This window comes from Ochotona princeps, chromosome 4, assembly GCF_030435755.1.
Source record: "Ochotona princeps isolate mOchPri1 chromosome 4, mOchPri1.hap1, whole genome shotgun sequence".
NCBI classification, from domain to species: Eukaryota; Metazoa; Chordata; class Mammalia; order Lagomorpha; family Ochotonidae; genus Ochotona; species Ochotona princeps.
In genome coordinates, this window is record NC_080835.1 from 24,036,453 (window position 1) to 24,060,979 (window position 24,527).

A 24,527-nucleotide genomic window follows, 5' to 3' on the forward strand; every position below is an offset into this window, starting at 1 on the left:
CGGAATTTCATAATGAGGTAGTCTCCCTTTAGCTTGGATTTATCAGAGCCTGGTTTCTTTTCTTAAGCCAAATTTTCCCAGGGAAGGTTGTCATGGGATGAGCGCTGGGGGTGAGAGGGGAGTGAGGGAAGGAAGGAGAAGAAGAAGGAAGAATTGTTAAACAAATACCAAAGGAGAATAAAAGAAATAGCAGAGGCTAGGCAGAGGCAGGCGGCAGAACATCACCGTTTCAGTCGGCTTCAAGGTAGGACCTCTGGAATACTCAGAGTCCAGTCTGCCCACTGCAAACCACTCATTGCATTCATCATAACTGCCCTGTTGAATACATGAATTAAGTTATTTTCATGGACCACTTCCCATCCCTTCCAAGTCTCTGCCGCAATGGGAACCTAGCCAGGTAATTGTTTTCATATGATTCCCTTCCTATCCCCTCTCCCATACACTTCCCCAGTTGCCCTTCTGACCAAATCTCCGTCCTACTACTATGGGAAAGTTAATAAAAACATGAAGAGAAGCAGGTTTCACATCTGGATAAGGTTAAGAATAATAATACCAGCTTCTACCTACATCATGCACAGAAAGGAAATTACACACATGAAAGCAATTTTACGGTTTTTGAGCGAGGGGTGGTGGTGGTGGAGTAAATTCCAAGAATTCCAATATGCAGGGCCTAGCTTTAATTCCGAAGGGCTGGGGACTCCTGTACCTCTGCCAAGTCCATAGCTGCACTTTGAAATCAGCCAGCCCTTGGAGAGGCTCAGGGGAAAAACCAGACTTCCCCTCTGATCTGCAAGACAAACCAAATTTTAAACGCATCCGGGAAACCGTTCTGTGTGTCTTGCAAGTCCCTTAGCCCTAGTGTCCCAGTTTAGCTACCCGGCTTCGAGCCTTTCTCGTCCCTCCCAACATCTGCAGAATCACAACCAAGCAGCTCCTGCCACGCCGAAGGACTACAACTCCCGGAATGCCCCGCGGAGGCAACCGGTGCACGTGATCGAGCAGAGCAGTCACGTGAAATCGGGAAGATGGCCGCCTTGACAGCCGAGCATTTCGTAGCGCTCCAAAGTTTGCTGAAGGTAATTTGGAGGTGTGGGGACTGTTTGAGGAGGCCGCCCTTACGGTCCTGAGATTTGGGATGGAGCAGGAATTAGAAAAACTTTGGCCCTGGTTTAGAGCTGGGGCTCTACCGTTACCTCTCTGTATGGCCCCGGGAAAATTGTTGCGCCTACCTGAGCTTTGTAGAAGCGAGAGCATCATGCCGTCCTGACTAGAGGGAGAAGAGGGAAAAAAAGAACAGACGTAATCGTCGTGGAAGTACTTTATGATTACCCCCACCTCTCCCTATCTCAAATGTTAGTCTCGGGCTGGTGTTTGAGTTCGTGGTGGTAGGCCACGCTGCCAGTTCCCTGTTTCCTCCGGCCGCCCCGCTGCGCTCAGTTCCTGTGTCAGCCCGTTCTCCAGTTGTAGGATGCGTTCTCTGTTCCCCTGAAGCCCGGGTTTTCCGTCCTTGCTTTGGCCAGAATGCTCTCTTGATAATCACTTGAAAAAGACTGACATATTAAACGGGGCAAGTGAAGTGATGGTTTGGAATGATTTAACCTGTGATGTCCCACGTAGAAGAAGGCAGCTTTGTTTTGCAGAACTTGTCGTCAGCTGACATTAAACGTCTGTTGTCTGTAGTCACAAGATTGTACTCAGGGATGTGAGATCGTGAGGGCTCCCGCCTCCCGCTTTCATCTGTGCTCACCAGGAGGAGACACAGTTAATTACTCTCCACACGCCGGCTGGGGCATCATCAGTCCTGTAACAGACCCTGCCTCGTTCGACCTGTGTTAACGACCTCATCAGGATTCATTTACATTCAACACTCCTGAGGCATCTATCTGGTTCTGACAGGTGAATCCCAGCAAGCACAATGCCACATAGCATCTAGCATGTGCTCGGGAAATGGCTGCTGAATGAACGGATGAATGTAGTAGGTGAACTGGAACTCAGTTCCCGGCCCTGTACCTTTCGCCATGTTTGTGCCTGCTCACCGGCCCCCACCCCATGTCTGTTGGTCTTCTGTTTTCTTGTGTTTTTTTTTTTTCAAGTAAGCTTTTAAAAAGTCATTTGTAGCATAGATAGAGCAAATGCATAAAGCATAAGTACACCACCTGCTGATTTCTGACACATGCGTGAAAGCACCACCGAGGTAAAAAGTTGCATCATGGTTGAGCTTTTAGCTCCGCAGTTAGGGCTCTGCTGTGGGATCCCACCTCTCATTGAGCAGCCTGCGTTCAAGACCTGGTTTCACTGCTGGTCCCAGCCTTCAGCTAATGCGCACACTGGAAGGCAACAGTGTGTAGTAGGGCCTTGCCACCTACGTGGGGAATCGCAGTTAAGTTCCAGGCTTCTGGCTTTGGCCTGGGCCCATGCCCATTGTTACGGGCATTTGGAGAGTGAACCAGTTAGTGAAAGAGGATCTGTGTCTCTGTCTCTTGGCCCTTCAGGTAAATGATGACGATGGTAGTGACAATGTTGATGGAATGTTACCAAGACCACCATCATTTCGCCTGTGGCCCTTCCATCACTTATCCTGTGTTCCTCCCCAGTAATAGCTACTGTGTTTGCCTCTAACAAAATCAATTTAAGATTGCACATGTTTGGACTTCACATGCATGGAATACAACGGCATGTACTTTCGTGTGTATCTGATGTTTTTAGCTCACAAGTATTCATTAATCCATTTTCATTGCTGCATGTGTTGTCCTCTGTTCTTTAAAAAAAAAAATGGTTTGGACTATTGTGAGCTAAAGATTCAGAATGCAGAGAGAGCCTTTTAACCCTGTAGCTCCCGATGAGAGCAGGCAGGGAAACTTAAGACAGTTTTGCAGTCGATGTGTTGACATAGATAAAGTCAACATTCCCATCACTGTAAGATCTCTCATCCAACCCTATTACAGGCCATAACCACTTTCACTCTGCCTCCATACTCTCCTTAGCCTATAACAGTCTTCATTTCTATCGTTTGGCATTTTAAGAATATTATAGAAATTATGTGTTTCAGTTTCTGCCTCTGTAGCATTCTGTATTTTAAATAAGTTTTTTGTAAGATTATTTTTTTAATTTTTATTGCAAAGTCAGATATACAGAGAGGAGGAGAGACAGAAAGGAAGATCTTCCATCCGATGTTTCACTCCCCAAATGGCCGCAGTGGCTGGAGCTGAGCCAATCCAAAGCCAGGAGCCAGGAGCTTCTTCTGGGTCTCCCACGTGGGTGCAGAGTCCCAAAGCTTTGGGCTGTCCTCAGCTGCCTTCCCAGACCACAAGCAGGGAGCTTGATGGGAAGGGGGGCTGCCGGGATTAGAACCAGCGTCCATATGGGATCCCAGGCATTCAAGGCGAGGACTTTAACCACTATGCTATCGTGCCAGGCTCAAGTATTTTTTTTAAATGAGGCTGGTGTTATGCACAGTGGGTCAAGCTGCTGCCTGCCACCTTGGCATCCAAATTATAGTGCTGGTTAGAAGCCTGGCTGCTCCATTTCCAGTCCAGATCCTACTAATTTGCCTAGGTAGACAATAGAAAATGATCCTAGTAGTTGGGCCCCTGCCAGCCATGGGAGACTCAGATGGAATTCAAGACTGCTGGCTCTGGCTGGCCCAGCCTGAGTGGTTGCTGGCAGTTGGGGAGTGAATCATTGGATAAAAGATTCTCTGTCTCTCTCTCTCTCTCTTTCTCATCAGTTGAACATAACTATTATAAATGAGTTAGATTTCCTATAGCGTTATTCAAATTGTTTATTTCATATTGGGGCAGTTGTCACTGTGTCTTTTTTAGTAATTGTTTCATTTTCTTAAAGCTGTTAAAATTTATGTGGATAGAGCTTTTTTGAGTGTTCTTTTTTCCTATGCTTTTGATGTCTGCAAGGTCTGTGTTGATATCCCCTGTCTCATTTCTGATATTGGTAATTTGTGTTTTCTTTGGTTTTAACTTTGTCAGTCTTTCTAAAGGCTTTTCAATTTTATTGATGTTTTTGAACAACCAGCTCTTTTGTCATTGATTTCTGTATTTTACTGTTTTCAGTTTTGTTACTTTCAACTCCTTGTCATTTCTTCTGATTTCATTGGGTTTATTATACTCTGCTTTTCCTGGTTCATAAAATGGAAGGTTAGACTATTGATTTGAGTCTGTTTCAATATCTGCATTGAATGTTGTAAATTTCCTTCTTATCAGTTCCTTGGCTGTGTCCCACAAATCTTGACATGTTTTGTCATTTCCATCTGTTGAGTGTATCTTAACAAATCTCCTTGAGACTTCCTCTTTTACATAACATTGTTTGTAAGTCTGTTGTCTAACTTTTCAAGTACTTGAATATTTTACTTTTCTCTTACCAATTTCTAGTTTGATTTCATGTAGTTACAAAGAACACATTCTGTTATTACAGTTCTTTTTTTATGACCCAGAATATGGTCTTTCTTGATATTTGCTCAATAGGCTCTTGAGATAAGTGTGTATTCTGCTATTGTGTAGAGATTTTATAAATGTCAGTTATAGTGGTTGATGGTTACTGAGTTCTTTGTCCTTGTTGAATATCTGTCTAGTTCTTCCATCAGTGGTTGAAAGAGATATTTGATGTTTTCAACTATATTTTTAAATTTTACAGTTATAAATAACTTTATAGTTGTATCAGATTTAATTTTGCAGATTTGTGAGTTTCTCTTGTTGGGTGCCTACATATTCTTGGTGGGTATAACCTTTTATCTTATATAACATCCCTCCCTGTCTCTAGAAATTTCTTTGCTGTTATAGACAGCATTTAGTTCATATTTTTGATCTACTTGGTCAGTTTGTTTTTTACATTCTCTCTCTTTCTCTCTCTCATTTTTTTTGAAAGGCTTCCCACATGGGTACAGGGACCCGGGCACATGGGCCAGTCTCATTGTTTTCCCAGGCCATAGGCAAAGAGCTGGATCAGAGATGGAGCAGCCCAGACTTGAACCAACACTCATCAGATACTGGCGCCACTACGGGGCGAGGAGTGGTTAAGCTACCACCCCTAACCCCATCAGCTCTCATTTCAAATCTGTCAGATCATTCTAACGTTATTATCTTGGTGTTGACATGTGTTGCTATTCTTTTTTTAGTAAGCCCGAGATACTCTGGTTTTTGGTTTGATGAGTGATTTTTTTTTTATTGAAACCTGGATGTTATCATAATATATTCTGAGATTCTGCATTTAAATTTTACATTCAAAGTTTATCTGGCACTGTTCAAGCAGGAAAGTGAGGGATCACCTCATTGCTGCCGTTTGAAGGTAGAAGTTCCATGTTTCAGAGCCAGAACATTGCCTCAAATGCCTGTTCCTGCACTTCCAAGCATCAGCATTCTGTCTGGGTTCCAGTTTGTGTCCAGCTGCTCTACTTCCCCTCTAGCTCACTGATCATGGCCTGGGAAAGCAGTAGAGGATGGCCCAATGCCTTGAGACCCTGCACCCTTGTGGCCTTTTGTGGAATAAACCCATGGATGGAAGATCTTTCTGTCTCTCCTTCTCTCTGTAACTCTAACTTTTTAATAAAAATAAATTTTTAAAAAGTTCATGTTTCACATGTTGGCTTGTGTGAATACCGGAAAACTGGTGGTCCTTGTTACTGCTGGGTTGCAGCAGGGGCCCCACTGATTCATCAGGGTGATGTGGCCTGCTCCTGGATGAAGAGCCTAGCTCTCTATTTGGCCTTTTCTGACACCACTTCCCCAGCCCCACCCCAGTGAGGCTGTTGGAGCAGCCCATTACATTCTGACCACCCTAGGCTTCCTATGCATGTCAGTAATGGCTTTCACTGACATACGTACAAGTAAGCCATAGTTTTCAGTAATATTCAGCTACAGCCGAACCATTATTGTCTGAAATTTTCTGTCTTACCATGCTGTCCCTTTCTTTCTCCTTTGGCTAAAGAGGATGGATGTTTGCTGCCTCCCCCCAGCTCACCCTGCCCTGCACTCATTGGCATTTCCAGGTTGCTGTCTTCCTCATCATAAGATCTGGGATATATGAGAAGAACAGAATACCTGAAAAACTCACCATCATGTCATACCTTGGGTCTGATCTGCTGGGACAAATTTCTTGATAGATCTGCCTTCTTTCCCCCTTCCAGAGTCATCTTTTGCTTGTTTTCTATGTAGCATCCAGGCATTTTGGTTGTCCTTTGCAAAGAAATGGGGATGATACATCTGTTTTAGCTTCCTGAAGCAGAGCCGTCTTAAGTGAGTAAAATAGTATTATTTACAAAGTCATATCTTCAGAACCTAAGGTGTTTTTTTTTTGCTTCGCATTTGTGATTTACTCGTAGGCTTCCTCCAAAGATGTTGTGAGACAGCTGTGTCAAGACAGTTTTTCTGGCTCAGCACTCAGCTCACAAACCCTCCTGGATATTACCTGTTCCAGCTTGTCTGTGACTCAGCAGGAGGCGGAGCAGGTAAGTGTGGTCAGGAACGACCATTACGGGTATGGATGGTTGGCACAGTGGCTAAGAGCCACTCAGGATGCCAGCACGTCCTGTTTGATCTCTGTTTTCATTCCAGTCTGCTAATGCACAGCCTGGGAGGCTGCGAAGATGGCTAAAGTAGTTGGGTCTCCCACCCATAGGAGAAACCTAGCTTGAGTTCCTGGCTTCTGGCTTCCGGCTTTGGCCTGGCCAAGCCCCAGCTGTGGCAGCCATCTGGAGGAGTGAACCAGCAGATGGGACACATGTCTCTGTCTCTGATTAATTAATTTCACAAATTAAAAAATTTTAAGTGTTTTTTTGTTCATTATTGCTTACTTGTCTCGATTTTCCAGTTACTGCCACATCCAAGGAAAATTTCTGCCATAAATATATATTGATAATATTGCAAAGTTAAGATTTTTTTGGTTTTAATGTTAGTATACTTAAAAGTTGTAAATCTTTGAACAACCCTTCTTATGATAGATGAGTTGTGGATGAGAGAACTACACCCAGAGTAAGAACTTCCAACCATTTTCAGCTCAGACTCAGTACCTGGACAGTGTGGTTAGGAGCCAAGCTTTCTGTGATTTTCTTTCCCAGTGTGTAACCTGCGGATGCTGACACTTCAGCAGGATAGCTCCAGGCTGACTTTTCAGAAGTTCTTAAGACAGAAGTTTCAAGGCCTGAGGAGGATTAGGGATCATGTCCTGATGGGTTTGATCAGGCTCCTTAGTGGGTGCTTTTTGTTCCAAACTCAGTGCTCATCCCTCTGCCCCAGATAAAACCCTCTTCTCTCAGGTCAACTAATCTCACCTTGAGGGAAGAGTAAGGTGACTTAGTGAATCAGCCTGATACCCTTTTCTTTCCAGGATGAGTCTGTAAAACAGGGCCTGGCTGTTACCTGGAACTTTGCTTGTAGAATTCGGCAGTTTAAAAAAAAAATGAATAAATAAAAGACAAAAAACAAACTTACAGAACTGACTTGGAGAGACTTGTTGGGGGTTCCTCCATAAGTAGACCCCTAGAAATGGACTTGGGTGAAGTCCTAGTTATTTAGGAGGGATTCTAGAAAGCTCCGAAGAAAGAGTGGGGAAACGAAGCAGGGAAATGAGGCAAATCAGTAGAAGAGTATGTTGGTGAGCAGCCAGTGCTGTGGGCAGTGGGGGCCTGGCCTGTGATCCTGTGGTAAACTGAGGGTAGCACTCCTCAGAATCATCCCCAGAGGCCCGGAAGCTGGGTTCACCACTGACACCCACCTCCGCTCCTGGTGTATCCATTTTGTCCAGCAAATTCCAGTGACATCAGAAAAAGCCCCAACACAGAGAAAGTTGCCTCTGGAGGCTTTTCTTAGGTTCTGCTAAGCATCACTGCACTCACAGCTCAACCATGGGCTTCACTTGGCCACAGACTCCCTGAGCAGGACCTAGGCTGGCAACCCAGCAGGGCAGGGGCAGGCCCTCCTCTTCCACGTCAGCGCTGCAGGAGCTGTGGAATCTCTCTCCCCTTCCTAGGTGACAGCATAAGGGCAAGCACACGAGACGCCTACTGCCCTGGCTTCCAGGCCCACGCTACACAGGGCTCCGTTTCTATATCACAGTTCAGTGATCCCAACTTCAGTTCTTACAAGGGGCATGCAGCCCACTCAGGGAAGCCCAGAGCTGTGGGCCTCCAGGGTTTATGCAGTTCTCTTAGTCCAGAGGCATTGGACCGGTGCAGGGTTGCCTAGTAACGCAGCTGACTCCCCACTTCTCGCGGGTTTCCAGGGAAACAGCTCCAGAAAGTTAACTGAAGGTCGAATTCTCATGCAGAAGGGAAAGGAATGTTACTTTTATTTTTTCTTTTTGTATTTGAAAGGAAGAGAGAGTGAATTCTCACCTGCTGGTTAGTGCCCAAATGCCCACAAGGGCTAAGCTGGCCAGGCCAAAGTCAAGAACCAGGAATTCATTCCAGGTCTCCCAGTTGGGTGGCAGGAACCCAATCACCTGAGACATCACTACTGCCACCCAGAGTGTGCGTTAGCTGGGAGCTGAAGTTGGGAGACAAAGGCAGGAATTCAACTCTGGTGTTCCGCTATGGGATGTGAGCATCTGAGCCACTGGGCTAAACACCCACCCCCCCACACACCCCATCCCCGAAGAATGAGTTAGCCTTTGTCTGGAACAGAGAGTTTGTGGCAAGCTGGCAGCATCCTAGCTCAGGAGGCTACCTGTCTCCTCAAAGCAGCGATGACCTCAGCTGGCTGGAGGCACTGGGACAGCAGCAGATGCCAGTGCGGCCTCTGGCCTCCAAGTGTGGCTCCACACGGCCAGGGACGTGTGGCACACTGGGTAGGGTGGAGCCCTGCCTCTACCCTCTCTCGTGCCCGCTTCTCCGGCGGCTGCAGGGCTGTACCATCTGTCTTGCAGCTGCTGCAGGCTCTGCACCGTCTTACCAGGCTGGTGACATTCCGTGACCTGTCCTCTGCTGAGTCTATCCTGGCTCTCTTTCCAGAAAATTTCCACCAAAACCTCAAAAACCTGCTGACAAAAATCATCCTAGAGCATGTGTAAGTGTGCATTTCTTGTCTGGGCCTTTCATATTCTTATTCTCCCTCCCCCAGAGGTAAATACTGATTATTGAAAAATTAGACAACACAGATGAACAAAAAAATTCCACTTCTAGAGGTTAGTGGTGTTCATTCCGTGGAAGGAAGCCCTTCAGGGCTTGTTTATTTTTCCTGTTTACACTTGGAGAGGTTGACATTGTTTTTTGGGGGAAATTAGATTCATGCCATTTTATAACTTATTTGCTTTCATATAATAGTATTTTTTTAAAGGTGTATTTATTTATGTGAAAGACAATTATGGAGAGAGAGGGAGAGATGGAGAGAGATGAAGAGAGATCTTCCATCCGTGGGATCACTCCTCAAATAGCTCCAACAGCAATGGCCAGCCTGAATCCAGGAACCAGGAGCTGCTTCTGGGTCTCCCACATGGGTGGTCGAAGCCCAGGTGCCTAGGCCGTCTTCTGCCAATTTCCCAGACCATTAGCACGGAGCTGGATGAGAAGTGGAGCAGCCAGACACAAACCAGCTCCCGTTTGGGATACCAGCATTGTAGGAGGAGCGTTGAAATCACTGTACCACAGGTGGCCGCCCTGACAGTGTGAACATTAATGGCATTTCAGGTGAATGAATATTTACCTTCTGTGTCATTTTTAATACTTAAGTATAAAATATAGTCTACTACATGATATTTGGGGTTATGGCAATTTTTTGCATCAGTGTGCAGTGTGCAATGGAAGTTTCTCTTATACATTTAATTATCTCAGTAATGAGGGTATAGCCCCGTATTAGCAATTTAATCATCAAAAGGATCCCACCAACCCCTTTACCACAAGTAAGGTGTGAGTGCAGCCCTCTGCCCATGCCTTCACTCAGGAGACCTTTTTCTCTCAACATTTGTTCCCACTCTTCTAAATGGTAAATGGTACCTGCCTCATTTCAACTTACCTGTTACTAGTGATGTAGAGCATGTCCTTCATGTATTCACTGGTTATTCTTATTTCTTTGTACATTGTGCTTCATCTTAGCATAGGTAGACTTGATTAACCATTGGTTAGCAGAAGGCTCGAACAGACTTGTGGAATAGCAAGAACTGTACAGGCCCTGTTGTTGTTGAAAAGTTTTGGTGTACAGGAGCACATTTCATTCGGACGCACGCAGCGTGCCGTCTCCCTGGGAGGTGATCTGCTGCTGCAGCCCCAGGCCTGTCTCTCTGGGTGGTTTTATAGTCAGTGCTTAGTACGGAAGGGACTAAGGACAGCAGCATAATTAGGATTCAATGCATTCAGCTTTTACTTTTTTCTTTTTCTCCTTACTATGAAAGCTAACAGTGGTCATGGTCTTAGCATCCCTGAACTATGTGAAATAACTAAACAAAAGACTGCTTCTGAGAGCCGAGATGTCTGGTAATTTTTTTTCCTGTTCGGAGATAACAGCAAGTCTCAGAAGGGCAGAAGACCCAGGGGCTGGCACTGCAGTTTATAGGGTTAAACTGTCTCCCAGGACTCTGGCATCTCCTACAGGCACCTGGCATCATAGACAAATACTGTGCTGGTCCCTTCTGCTCTTGCTGTCTGCTAATGTGCCTGGGAAAGCAGGAGAAATGGGCCCAAGTCTTTGGGCTTCTGCTACCCACCTGGGAGACCCGTATGAAGCTCCTGGCTAGAGGCCAGGTTATGCTGTCTGGGGAGTGAACCAGCAGATGGAAGATCTTTCTTTCTCTGTGTCTCTCCTTCTCTCTCTCTGTCATAAGTAAATTCTTTTTTTTTTTTTTTTTTTTTTTTTTTGGTGAAGGGCAGCTGCCAAGGCTGAAGGGCTCCTCTTATTATTAAATACTCAATTTCATCCTCGTTCTATTGTTTTTTCCTCATTTTTCCATCCTAACAGATCCACATGGAGAACGAATGCCCAAGCAAATCAGAGTGAGTGCCAGAAATGCTCCTTTCCTTCCAGGACCCAGCTCTGAATGTGCCAGGCGGCCAGAAACTTTAACCAGAAGTCAGAACCATTCTAATCCCAGAGTAAATGAAAGCAAACTGGAATTGTTGTTTTTCTTATTTCACTTTTGAATTTTTTTGTGATTATAAACATTATAGAGGCATGTTGTTAAAAAATGAGGAAACATTTGAAGCAGAAAGTGGAGTGCTTAACATAATTATGTATTAGTTTGGAAAAGAAACAGGGTAATTGAAATCACTTTGAAGGATTACTCAAAGTGTGTGTGTTTAATGAATGGCCATGATGCTGACTGAGCTGGTTCCAGTGCTGGGGACTTTATCTGTGTTAACTTGGTCCTCCCAGCACATCCATGCCGTGGCCTGAGATCATTCCCATTTTCCAGATAAGGAAAGTGAGGCTTAGAGGTGCGATGAGTGGGTAGATCCTATGCTCATTATTGCTGGAGGAACATTTCTTAAGACTTGGGCTGTGACATCTCTCCCAGTGTCCACTTCTGTACTGAACCTCATGGGGAGGGGCACTGGAGTCGCTGCCCAGTGTGAGTTGGCAGTGCAGGTGGCACAGAGCAGTGGGCAAGGCCCACGACTTGCTGAGGGCTTTGGACCCCGCCCTCTTCTGTGTGAGACTTGCTGTGGGGATAAAACACATTCTCCGTGCACAACCCCTGCAGCCACCTGTGTCAGGGTGAAGGATGGGGGAGCATGGGCAGCCAGGCTGTGGGTTGAATTGTCGCCTCCTCCGTAGTCTCTCTGCCGCGCCTGGTTGACCTGGACTGGAGAGTGGACATCAAAACCTCCTCGGATACCATCAGCCGCATGGCTGTCCCCACCTGCCTGCTCCAGATGAAGGTACGGCCCACGGCTTCCCATGTTTCTCATTAGAAGGCAAGCAGTGACTCACTGCCCCTGGCCACCCAGACCATCCACACAGGGACTGGAGTTTTGGGGTCTCTAACCCTATAAGTAAAATAAATAATAACATCACACAGACATGTGCTGCCTCACTAAGTATACGTTTACTGCTGTGTTAATACATTGCAGATGTAAAACACATGGAAGCCAAAGGAGAAATGTCACAACAAGAACACAAATGTAGATTACCATATACATGCAGAGAGAAGTTTAATATAGGAGTATGCATTTGGGTCTCAATCATCTTGGTGATGTGTTTATGCTGTTTTACTGTTCATTTTTATTTGAGAGGCAGAGAAACAGGTAGAGAGCTCCCATGTGCTGGTTCTCTCCCCAGATGCCTGCAACAGTCAGCTCTGGGCCAGCTCAAAGCCAAGAACCAGCCAGTCAACCTGGGCCTCCAGTGTAAGTGGCGGAGACCCGATGACTCGAGCCATTGCCTGCTACCATCCGGGATGTGCATCAGCAAAAAACTCAAACCGACAGAACTGGAACTCAAACCCAGGCACTCTGACATGGGGCATGGGCCTCCGGTGGCTTCACTGCTACCCAGATGCCCACTCCAGTTTTGGTGTACTTTAGTCACACCACTGTCCAGTAAGATTAGACTGTCACCATTTGCCGCATGGCTAATAAAGACCTTGACTGGAGAAGTGTCAGTTCTTTGTTGTTTTTTTGAATGTACCCTTGCCTCATTGGTGCTGCGTTCGCCTGTAGTTCTTTCCAGGGAATCTTTTTAAACCATATATCCTTTTTGCAAGATTTGTTTAGATAACATAATGCTGTATCTACTTAAAGCCCAGAATTCAGCAGTCAACGTGGGGTGCCTCAGCAGCTAAGGTTTATAATATCAGTAAAGTGAATGTCTTAGTTTTAAGATACAGATGAACATGCCTAAGGGCTGCAGCACTTTTCCTGTATCCAGTGGACATTCTAAAAAATACCCAGTCCATCTTGTGTTTAAAGTGCCATGTGAACACAGGAAATGTTTTCTCACTTGACTGCTGCAAGTCAGCTGTCAGAGAGGTGAGGGAGCCTAGGCCCAGACCTCTCTGGGAATGCACCTAGAGAATGCAGATGGCAGAGTATCCAGACACCCTTCATCTGCCCCATTGCTAAAGCACTCAGAGGCGAGGGCTCCCTGGCAGCCTCTGATACAGGGCCGCAGCCCTGGGGTAGCCCTCCAAGAACCAAGGGGGTCACTCACAGGGAGATGGGACCAGAAGCAGCCTTGACCTTTCGGGCCTCTTTCTCTTTGCAGATCCAAGAAGATCCCAGTCTGTGTGGGGACAAACCCTCCGTCTCGGCCGTCACCATGGAGCTGAGCAAGGAGACCCTGGACACCATGCTGGATGGGCTGGGCCGCATCCGTGACCAACTTTCCGCTGTGGCCAGCAAATGAAACACCCCTCTGCTGGTGCCCACTGCCAGGCCCAGGTGCTCGCCCGGCTTGTGCCTTGCCCGCCAGGCAGGCAGGCCTGACAGTGGCAGCTGCGGCCAACAGCAGGAGCACTGTGGGGACTCGAGGCCTTGCTGCCGTCCAGGAGGTACAGGTGACTCAGGAGGAGCAGCCACACCCTCCTCTGTGCTCTGATCTGCTTCCTCTTTTTGAGACTAAAGTGGCTCCATCTTTAGAAGGCTCTTCTGTGTGCCTTCATTACTTTGTCAGCTGCCTCTACATGGAGTAAATTGTGGGGCTTGCCTGATAAGCCCGATGCGTTCACTGTCAGCCCCCAGACACATGGAAGGGATCTGATGGCTAATGCCAGCAGCTGCTCCTCTGTCGGAGAGGGATCACATGGAGCAAGTCCTGAGCCCCCTCTGGCTCCTGGACATCACTCCAGCACAGGATGAAATGGGAAGTAACTGTTCTTCATGAAGCCAGGGACCCCTTGCCTGATGATATACCATCACTACTCCTGTTTGAAGAAGTGAGAGCAATGGGAAATAAATAACACTTTTATGATTCTGGTCATGACTCTTGTGGTTTTTGTCCTTTGCCCAAGTGGTTGCCTTCAGCCAGAGCTGTCTCATGGTTAAAGGCAATGCTCACTTCCTAGCTGCCAGCCAAGCCCGTGACCCTGCTGTGACATGAAGTCAGACAGAGGGACCTCACCTCTCCCCATGTGTTCAAAGGAAGCAGGGGAGCACACGGCACGCTGCGAGTTGTTACCCTGGGAGCCATCTGGTTAACTCTGTGGGCCTTCATCACAGCTCCTGTAACCAGATGTAACCATCTCTGTCACATGCCTCACTCATTGCAGGGACTCCCTGGGTGACAGTTGTCCACTATCATGATCTGGATGGTTCCAAGGGTAACAGCTCGCAGCGTGCCGTGTGCTTTGTGTCGGGGTGGGGCAGGGAGCAGTGACTGCGCTCAGGAGGCGGGTTGACAGTCAGCTGTGCCTCCCAGAGGTTAGACGCTTGATCTCAGAGGCTCAAGCCCTATCCACCCCCTCCCCCGTGTTTCAGATGAAATCGAAATAAATATAGTACCTACTACGTAGGACTTCTGTGACAATCAGATAATGAAACTGAAAACATTGAGCATTTTTATGGCTGATGGGAAAGGCTCAACATTAGCTGTGGTTATTCACGGAAGAGAGACTGGGAAGCTCTGTGCATGGGTTGCTTCATCGGCTCTAACAGGGCTGGGATGAGAGAGGATGTTATCCATCCTTTATTGGTGAGGGAAACAGCTCGTTGAGGTCTAGTCACCTGCTGGTAAATGGCCTCATTAAGGGTCAGGCCCAGATTCTCTCTACCTCATGGGACTCTGCAACAGAGAAGCTTCTGTGACTGGCTTCATTTGGAAAATGTTAAAACTGAAGTAAAGATGAGAAATCTTAGCCTTGCCTGCCCACTGAGATGCTGAGAAGGTTGGGGGGGGTGGGGAAATCCATTCCAAGCTCCTCCTCATCCTGGAAACAGAGCTGTCTCCCTTTGAAATGGTGGGTCTTAGCACTTTAGAGGCCACACCCACTGAGAGACGGGTGAAAGTTGCAGATCCTTGGCATGCAATGTTCCAGAAGCCATGTTGAACCTGGTGTTGGCCCCAAGTTGAGCTCAGCCATGAAGCCCTCTCTCTCGAGGTGTTTTCTTTCTCCCTGTGACCTGCACACAGACATCTCACATCCTGTTTTCTTGGGCTACCATAGACATCTGTAAAACTAGATTGAGGCACCGACACTGCCACAGTAGGTTAAGCCATTGCCTATGACACTGGCATCTCATCTGAGTGCCAGTTCAAGTTTCAGCCACTCTACTTCCCATTCAACTCCCTGCTAATGGGCGTGGAAAGCCCTAGAAGATGGCTCCAGTGCGCGTGCCCCACTTCCCATGTGGGAGACACAAATGGAGTTCCAGGCTTCCGTCTTCAGCTCTGATCACTGCAGCTATTGGCTATTGAGGAGGTTGAATTAGGAGATGGAATATCTCTCTCTGTCTCTCCTTCTCTTTCTGTCACTGTGCCTCCCAAAATAAATTAAAAAAAAAAAAAAAAAACATTGTTTTTTACCCTGTTATACCCAAAAAGCCATTTGCGTGCATGACTTGTAGAAGGCATTTGCTAAATAACTGGAAAAGTTAGGATCAGTCTTGAGCCGCAGTGGGTGAAGCCACCGTTTGTGAGGCCAGCATACCGTATCAGAGCATGGTTCGAGCTGCAGCTGCTCTGCCTCCAATTTGCGATCCAGCTCCCTGCTGAAATGTCCAGGAAAACAGCAAAAGATGGCATAGTAACTTGGGTTCCTGCCATACATGTGAGAGACCTGGATAGAGTTCCGGCCTCCTGGCTTTATCCCATTCCAGCCCAGACCACTGTGACCATTTGGAGATTGAATTAGCAGATGGAAGATCTCTTTCTCTGACTCTCCCTATCTTTCTATTACTGTGCCTTTCAAATAAATAAATCTGTAACAGAAAAGTAACTGGAAAAGACAGTCTTCACAACTGTCAGACTCATGTTTTCTTTTACGGGGGTGTGCTCCACAGTTGGCAAGGTTGGACTGGTTTTGAGCAGCATATTTTTGGTTGTCTGCCACTCTTCAGGAGGACCTCTAGCTTCCACTTATCAATCATGAACGAAGTTGTCTGACTCAGTGCTGGCCTGGTTTCCCAGTAGTAGTTTGTGATGAAGTGGCTGTGGGTAGACTGTCCCTTCAGGCCCAGCAGCTTTGGCTGCCTGAAATCTTCATAAACGGGCAGTAATGAATCTCTATGCTGACTGCTCCCCACTGCCCAACACTCTCCACCCACCTAGTCACAAAGAAGAGCTGCTGGGAGAGTCCTGATCAATACAAGTCATGCCAGTATGACTTGTCATGTGAGTTGGATTGAGAAGGTGGTTGGGAGAATGGGTCCGGCTTGGTTGGCTGTATATCAAGGACAGACTTTCTCAGAAGTGTCTGTGACTCCAATTGTACAATTTGTCCTTCCCTACAGCTTTGTGGGAGTTGACATGCAGCAGAGAAAACCACCTCCCATCTCTGGGCTGTCGTAGGGTGGCCTGCCACACAGGAACCATCTGCCTGCCAGACAGAACACCTGAAGTCAGAGAGGCCTCCTGTTCCCAAAGGTTGGGAAAATCCAGTGTGCTTGATTCCATCCCACCTCTCCTCCCAGTGCGTTCTTCAGGACAGGCCATGCTTGTGTTAAAGTGTACAGAATTTATTTGAAGTTTAGATGTGCAGACTTGGAAATGGTGGTCAGGAGGCAGATGTTTACACTCACAGAGGTCTAGGAACAGGGCTGAAATTCATGAAGCTCACAAAGAAAAGTGGGGCAGCTCCTAGCAGCCATAGAGAACAATGCCCCTGTTCCTTTATATATAACAAAAGGGAGGAATGTAAGGAGTCATTCCAACATCCTTCCCTGGACCCGGCGCCATTCCTTCTTCCTCACAGCTCATGAAGTTCGCGCCGGTCCAGCCGTCCACCAATCAGATGTAACCTGGCATTCCACCTGAATCCCACCCCAATCTTCCAGCCCCCTCCCCACCCCGCCCACTCACCAATCATCCCTAGGCATTCACCTGCAGGCGCCAACCCCCTGGGCCTTGCCCTCAATCCCTCCCAATCCCCGCCCCCTACACCTGGCAGACAAAAGCCCCCCCCCCCCACGTGCGCCTCTCTCTCTGGTCTCTTTCCCTTCTCTTCTCTCCCCTTCTTTCCTGATTTTCACCACCTCTACCCTGTTCCTGCCCCGTTGGAATAAACCTCCTAAGATACCTAAAAAAAAAAGTGGGAATGACACATGGCATACCCCCTGAGAGCTTCCCAGCTCCAGGCTGTGTTATTTCCATGATTCCAATGGCCTCATTGTCAGTGCTGCCCAGTCAGTGGCTCATAGCCCTTGGCTCTAGCATGGCTGTCACTACTTGTCCCCATCTCAGGGACCTTTCTGAAAAGTAGATGTAGCTAATTACCTACATAACCCTAGGCACTGGGTCCTGAGAGGCCACCAAGGTAGGAGAATATGCTGAGTGCCCCAGAGGGGTCACTGTCAGACACTTGACACTCCAGCTAGAGGGATGCTTGAGGGAATGGACACAGCTTTCTGAGTTCTGTGACTTTAGGTTGGCAACACGTGACAAAGGCACAGTGCCACAGTAGGTGAGCAGAAACGCTCCAGCAGCTGGCAGGCTTTCCTAAGGAGTCCAGGCATAATTCAAGAACAGTTCAAAGACGCAGCATCTGCACTGGACACAAACCCCTGCTCACTGTGCTGATAATTCTGAGATTAGGTACCCAAGATTTATTTTTATGTGTCTGTACAGTTCTTAAAATATTTATTTTTTATTTGAGAAAAAGAAAGGCCCTCCGCTGATTCTCTCCCGAAACATCTACAGCAACCAGGGATAAGCCACGCTGAAGTCAGGAGCTGGGAACGTAATCAGGTCTGCTCCATCCGTGGCACGAACCCAACTACTTGAGCCATCACCATTGCCTCCCAGGAAACAGATCAATGGAAAGCTGGAACTGGGAGCCAGAGGCGGGAATCAAACCCAGATACTTCAATGTGGGAAGCTTAATCATTAGGCCAAACCCCTACCTCCAGGATTTATTTTAATGAGAACTGGTAAGACACAAAGAAGTGGAAATGATTGTTACGAAGGAAGACATTTATGCTCACTGAGCCGTAGAAAGAGGATACGGAGCATACTATGCTATTCTGCCTTGGCGGGGGGGCCCTATCGGGGAGGCATCAGCATCAGTCGGAGGCAGGGAGGAAGAGGTAAGAGGGGGACCCTGAGCCTTCATTTGGATTTTTACCAAAAGGAGCAGGTAAGGCAGGAAGGTACGCTGAGGACGTTTGTAACGGGGGAGCTTGCATGAATATGGATGGCCTCTGCACTCTAAGAGTGGTTCCTAGTTACTCAGTATGATTTGGCATGTGAGTTGGATTGAGAAGGTGGTTGGCTGTATATCAAAGGCATGCCTACAGGGGAGTCAGCTGCTGTCTTTAGGAATTAGCTGGCTCTGAAGGATCAAGTTCTCAAATGTTGGAGCATCAGGGATATCGAAAATGAAAACAGTGAGTGCAAAGTTATGCTGCAGCAGCAATCCCCAGGTTGAGATGCTTTGAACACAGCAAAGGTCTCATTGCCAATGAGCCTTGCATGATGGCTGCAGTTGGCAGGCAGGTACTCTCCTCACTATAGTCACAAAGGGACCAAGATGATGGAAACGTCATTGCAACGTCTGCCTCCACAGTCACCAAGGTAGGACTAGAGGATACAGCAAACTACACTCAGCATCCTTTTTTTTTTTTTTTCTTAAAGTAATGATTACATGGTTGATCAGGGTGGGAAGGATTGAAGTTTAGGAAAATTGGGTGCGCTCACTGCTTCCAAATTTGCTATTTCTTCTTGTTTCTGGGGGAAGGGAAAAGCTAAAGCGGGAAGCCACATATGACTTTCCAAATGTCCCAGTACCCAGGTATGAGGAACTGCCACCTGTTATCAACCCAGGGTCCCAATGTGTGCATATTGTGAGGGTTCTGCCCAAGTAGTTTGGATAGTTCTGAAGAGCTGTCAATTTCACCGATCCAAGGATGATGCAGCCCTCCCAATGAACATTGACTGACTTAGTCAACCTCAAGTCTCCATTCACTGAGATTTTTTTGCTCTTATTGTTTGGCTGGGGTAGTTATATAGTTTGTTCTGTTCTCCTCCTGCTATGATACCAAATGAGCTGCCATAGTCTCCTTTTGCATCAGGGTCTGTGTCCACTGCTCTGACTTTCTCACTGAGGAGGACATGTTCTTGCAGGTGAGCCCAAGGACCTGGGCCAGCCGTCCCAAGCCTCGCCAGATTCCCCACCCCCAGGGCTGACAAACCCAGCACCCACCTCACAGACAGGCCAAGAGACCCGGGCCAGGTGATCCGAACTCTGCCAGATTCCCCTACCCCCAGGGCTCATGAACCCAGCACCACCACATAGATGGACCAAGAGACCTGAGCGAGGTGACCTGTGCACCACCTGATCTCCCATCCCTGGGGCTCACAAACCTGACACCCCCTCGCAGGTGGTTCCAAGGACCCAAGCCGGGCAACCCAAATCCCACCAGATTATCCACCCCTGGGGCTCACAAACTCTACACCCACCTCACAGGTGGCCCCAAGGACCCCAGCCAAATGATCCGACCCCCACCCCCAGGGCTTATGAACCCAGCACCCACATAGCAGGTAGGCCCCAGGACCTGGGCCAAGCAACACAAGCCCCATCCAACACCACATCCTAGGGTTCACAAACCCTTCACCCACCACACAGGTGGGCCCCAGACCCAGGCCATGCTACTGAGCCCTGCCAGATCCCCCACCCCTGGAGCTCACAAACCCGGACTTGTGACACCAGGCTGGCATGGTTCACCTCCCTTCAACATCCACAATCTTGTTGCGTATGCTGCCTGGTCTAGCTCCTGCTGGTAGGTGCTACAGCCTATCCCAGCCCAGCCTAATAGCTGTCCCAGCCCTATTAAGGACTGGCTGGTGTTGCTGCCCAATCTGGCTTCTCCTGCAGCCTGTCCTGGTTCTCACATGTGCCAGTGGATGTTACAAACTGGCCCAGACTGGTCTGTCCTCAGACCTGACCCACATATATTCCAGTAGGTACTGTAACCTGGCATGGTCTGGGCTACTCCTTATCTTGATTTTTGCACTCACTTGCAGGGACTGTGTCCCTACAAGGGAGTTTCCCATGCTCCTCTGTCATGTCTTCTCCCAGCGGCAATTCTCACACACATAACAGTAAGTCCTTGGCCCAGGTTAACTTCGTCCACCTCCTATCCTGGCAAGAACAGTGGTCTTGCTCAACTGGCTACACCCATTCTGATTCTTATTGTTGGGTATTGCAGTCCAGCAATACCTGGTCTGCGCCCAAACAGCTTTCACATGGTTCAGCAGGAGTCAAGACCTAGCCCAGCCCATTCTACACCCATCCTGGCTCTCATGAGTACCAGTGGGGCTGAAGTCTAGCCCAGTCTGTCGCTCCCCATACCCAGTGCACACCCACCCTGGGGGTGGCTGTAGCCATATCCAGCCCAGCTTACCCACCCCCAGCATGTCCTGCTCTTGTCCTCACCAGTGGTAACCCTAACCCTGCTGGGGTGTCCCCTTAGCTCCCCAGCCAGGCTTGTGTTCCCATCCACAGCTCTTGGGTGTGTCAGCAGAGATTGCACTTCCACAGGGGTGAGCCCACATATCTCCCACAGACTCTGCCATCAGACCCACTTCTCTCACTTGTTAGCTATTGTCGTGGCCCATCCTAACATCACCCATGCCATTTCAACTTTCATTGGTATGCCTCAGTGTTGGCTTTAGCTTGTGCCATGGGGTGGTACTTCGTGTTGGTCGATGCTAACTAGCCCAACTCAGATCTTCCATGTGTGCTCATACTTCTTGTTCTCCCCTCCAAACCGATTTTGTCTCAGCCCCCTACTTCCATATACATGCTATGGTCTTATCTATGGAAGTGCCTCAACTGTAATTCCTCACCTGAGCATAAACCCACAGGTCATCACTCCCTACCAATGTGTGCGATCCCCCATCCCCTTGCAAATCCAGACCCCCAACACCACATGGTCTGCTGCTGGGTGGCCCAAGGGGCTTCTCCCAGTGTCTTTGGCACTCAGGCCACCCAGGCCCTCCTGGAGGGGGCCACACGGCCCCAGCTGCATGCACTTGTACCGGAACCTGTGCATGTTCCAGGCAGAAGGGGGACCCGAAAGTCTGCTGAGCCTCTTCTCCCAAGCAGCCACTGCGCTCAGCTGTCCATACCTGTGCTGGTTAGAAAACTCCCAGGATGGGGAGAACTGAAGGCCTGTTGCAAGCTCCCCTTCCTCCCAGGGAGCCTGGCTGCATGCATCCATGCTGGTCAAAAAGCTTCCAAGCTGAGGAGGACCCGAAAGCCCACTGAGTCTCCTCTTCCCAGGGAGGACACTCAGGATCTTAAAGTTTCCGCTCACAAATGACAAGCAAGTCACACAGTCACACCTAACCCTAAAGAAGATAGGGAAGTTCAATCCTCCTGTGTGGCAGAGAAAAAGAGAACTGTGATGGGTGTGATTAGCTTGCATAACAACTCTGCCTCATCATCTGAACCTAGCAATTCCTATTTTTTTTTATGCACCAGCTCACACTTACAAACAGAAAGCTGTGTGCAGTCACCTGAACCTACGCTCAGCAACCTTTCTCAGGAGAGGCCTCACCACCTGTGTGGCCCATGGAAACACTTCCCCAGCTGCTTTCTTCCATCCTCTGGAGCAGCAGGGGACATCCATGCATAAGAACCAGTGATTTTAGCTGGGAACGTCACCTCCAGCTAGCCCTGGCCTGGGTTAGCACTGACATCTAGCTGTTTAAATGTGTAGGCCATTGGTTTCCTCATTCCTGCCCCACTCTGGGGGAAAAGAAAACCTGTGATATTTTTTTTCCCAAATCACTAATTACGTGGCTTTGGCAACTTTCAAACTTTCAACTTTCAAACTTTCTGCCTCATCAGTCCTGCCTTACTGTGTCCATCTGCCCATGGTCATCCTTCCTTTGCCTCCCTTTTCTGGTATCGTTCAAGTCCAGAAACCAATTGGCATGAGGGCATGGGGTTTTCCTCTCAAAAGGCAGTTCTCTAAACACACATGATAGGCCCTTCTTCAACAGTCTCTAGTCAAGTTCTGTGGTCTGTTATTTACAAATTTCCAGGAAATGAGTCCAGCCTGGCAAGAGAAGCTCTCTGCTACTGTGTTCAATAATCTGAGATGTCATCAAAATCAAGAGTGTTTTTTTTTTAAAACTAGTGGTTACCTAGCATCTTGAAAGTTTTCCATCGGTTGAACATTTACAAGAATTACTTCAACCTGTAACCCTGACTTCCAAATGTTGAGAGGTTCTAACATTCAGCTGCATGTTACTGACCTTGGGACAACTTCCTTCTTCATTGGTGCTCACATTTCTGTGGTTCAATTATCCATTTCACAACTACCTTAGGAAAGAAAAAAAAAACTCCTAACAGTATTCCCTGGTTGATGCCAGAGAAACTTAATCTCCAAAGAGAAAGAAAATTATTATTGGAGGAAATGTCAAGAGCCGTTAAAGGTTAAGTCTGCAGGACTGAGTTTCTGCAACCCTGGTTGCTGGGAAAGGCTGTGGCAAGCTTTCATGCCTTATGCGAAGCAGAGGTAACTCTGTGGTGATGCTTTACAGTAAACCGTGCACAGCCATTACTGGCTGAAGGCTGGACCATTCCTGGCTATTGCCAACAATGTTGCACTTGTCATATGACCTTATCAGTGGATATTGGGGTCACTGTACATGCAGGAGCCTGGTTAGGATTTTGGGAACTCTGATAAAGCTCCTACTGAAACTGTGTTTTTATTTGATTACTTGACTTCAGAGAGCATGAGTCACTGTATTAGGCTATCAGTTTGCTCCAATAAAAAAAAAAAAAGCATTCAAAAATCCAGTAGTCCATCCCTACATAAAAATCACAGCTGGTAGGTTTGAGGGCAAAGGATGGTTCTGCCGCAAGAGATGCTCTACGGGCCCCAATTCTTTCCATCTTGTTGCTCCACCGACTGACTTCCCTGGTTGTGAGTGGAACTGCTCACCACTATGTTCCATGTTGCTTTCCCAGCCACCTTAACAAGGCAAGAGGAAGAGGAGCTACCATGCTCTCCTAACTGTACAGTGACTGGGCTGCATGTACCTGCAATGTGTACTGGGAACTGCAGTCTCTGGCCCATGGCTCTTTAGAGAAGGGGTCGGGTAGAAGGGAGAGAGAAAGTCATGTTGGATAATAAAATAAAGGGACTGCATAATGAGGGATAATTGACTGGTGCTGTTACAAATGCCAACTCAACTGACTACAGCTCATTTTATCGCGACAGCTGCTTTCCCAGGAGTAGATTTCCTGAGGTAGAAAAGAGAACAGAAAGGTGTGTGGGGGGGGGCGATATGGGCACTTCTTGAGGGTGTACTATGGGCTCGGTGTCCAGAGAAGCTGCCAATGCCTGGCACACACCAGACTGCTCAATAAAGGTTCATTCATGTCCTGCTTTCTTCCACCCATTTACACAGGATACCACCTGCAAAGGAGAGGACTGGCGGCTGTTAACCACAGTGTTTAGGGCAGTACTTTGGCTGCCCATGTCCTGTATCAACAAAGTACCTGAGCTCACGTCCCAGCTCCACTCCTGGATCCCAGCTTCCCACTAACACGCACACATCGGGAGGCAGCAGGTGCCAGTTCCAGTATTCAGGTTCCTGTCACCACATGGAAGATCCAGACTGAGTCCTTGGCTCCTGGCTTCAAGTTGGCCCAGCTCCAGCCATCGCCAGTGTTTGGACGGTTAAAGCAACAGACAGGAGAGCTCTATTCTTGTTTCTCTGTCTCTGCCCTTTAGGTCTTTCTTTTTGTCTCTGCCTTTAAAATAAATGAATGAAATATTAAGCAAACGCTAACAGAAATGTATAGCATGAAAACACTATGCATGAATTTCAATCTTTTTGCACCAAATAAATTTACCATTCAACTCCACTTTTCCATGAACTTTTTGAAATTCCCACATTTCTTTGCCCATGGCCGAAGTCGGCTGAGGGGACTGGAATGATCCCCTGCCATTATTCTTCCTGATTCACCAAATAGGAACAAGACTGTGGGCAAGAAGATCTTTGATCAGAGCATAGTCTCCCAACCACACTAGCTTCACGTGTGTGAAAAGAGGAGAGGATGCGAGCTTTGGCTGAAAGGAGGCAGAATCTGCTGCTAAGGCGACAGTGGGGCAGTCAGTGGCTCTCTGCTCACCTGCTGCTGCAGAGTCCAAGGCATTTCCCAACAGCCAAAGGAATGAATGGTGGGAGAGAAAACAGGCCGGGCTAGCCCTGGGCTGGAGCGGTGCTGCCAGCAGATTCTGTCAGGCGTTTGTGCGGTGCTGTGCCCTCCCTCAGGAAAGCCTTCCATTCACCCTCCCCGAGTCAGGAGCGCCTGAAGGAAGCCCAGGAAGCCACCCTCACCGGCTGTCTTCTTTGCTGTGTTTTCCCCACCACTCTCCATAACAGTTTCCTGACATCAATAGAGGTCCCTGGCGTTACTTGTCGAATGGCCATACCCCGTTTGATGACCAGAAGTTCTTAGCCCAAATAACAAACCCTGGG

At 47.9% G+C, this 24,527-nt stretch overlaps 1 protein-coding gene across 1 annotated transcript; it reads left to right on the top strand.

Annotated features, from left to right (window-relative positions):
• Positions 1-940: 940 nt before the first annotated feature.
• COMMD9 (COMM domain containing 9) lies at positions 941-13,844 on the top strand. The gene is made up of 6 exons (XM_004585402.3): positions 941-1,076; positions 6,332-6,457; positions 8,872-9,011; positions 10,896-10,930; positions 11,712-11,815; positions 13,140-13,844. Exons 1-6 carry the CDS (start codon positions 1,026-1,028, stop codon positions 13,278-13,280), a joined length of 597 nt encoding a protein of 198 aa, XP_004585459.2. The 5' UTR covers positions 941-1,025; the 3' UTR covers positions 13,281-13,844.
• Positions 13,845-24,527: the final 10,683 nt, after the last annotated feature.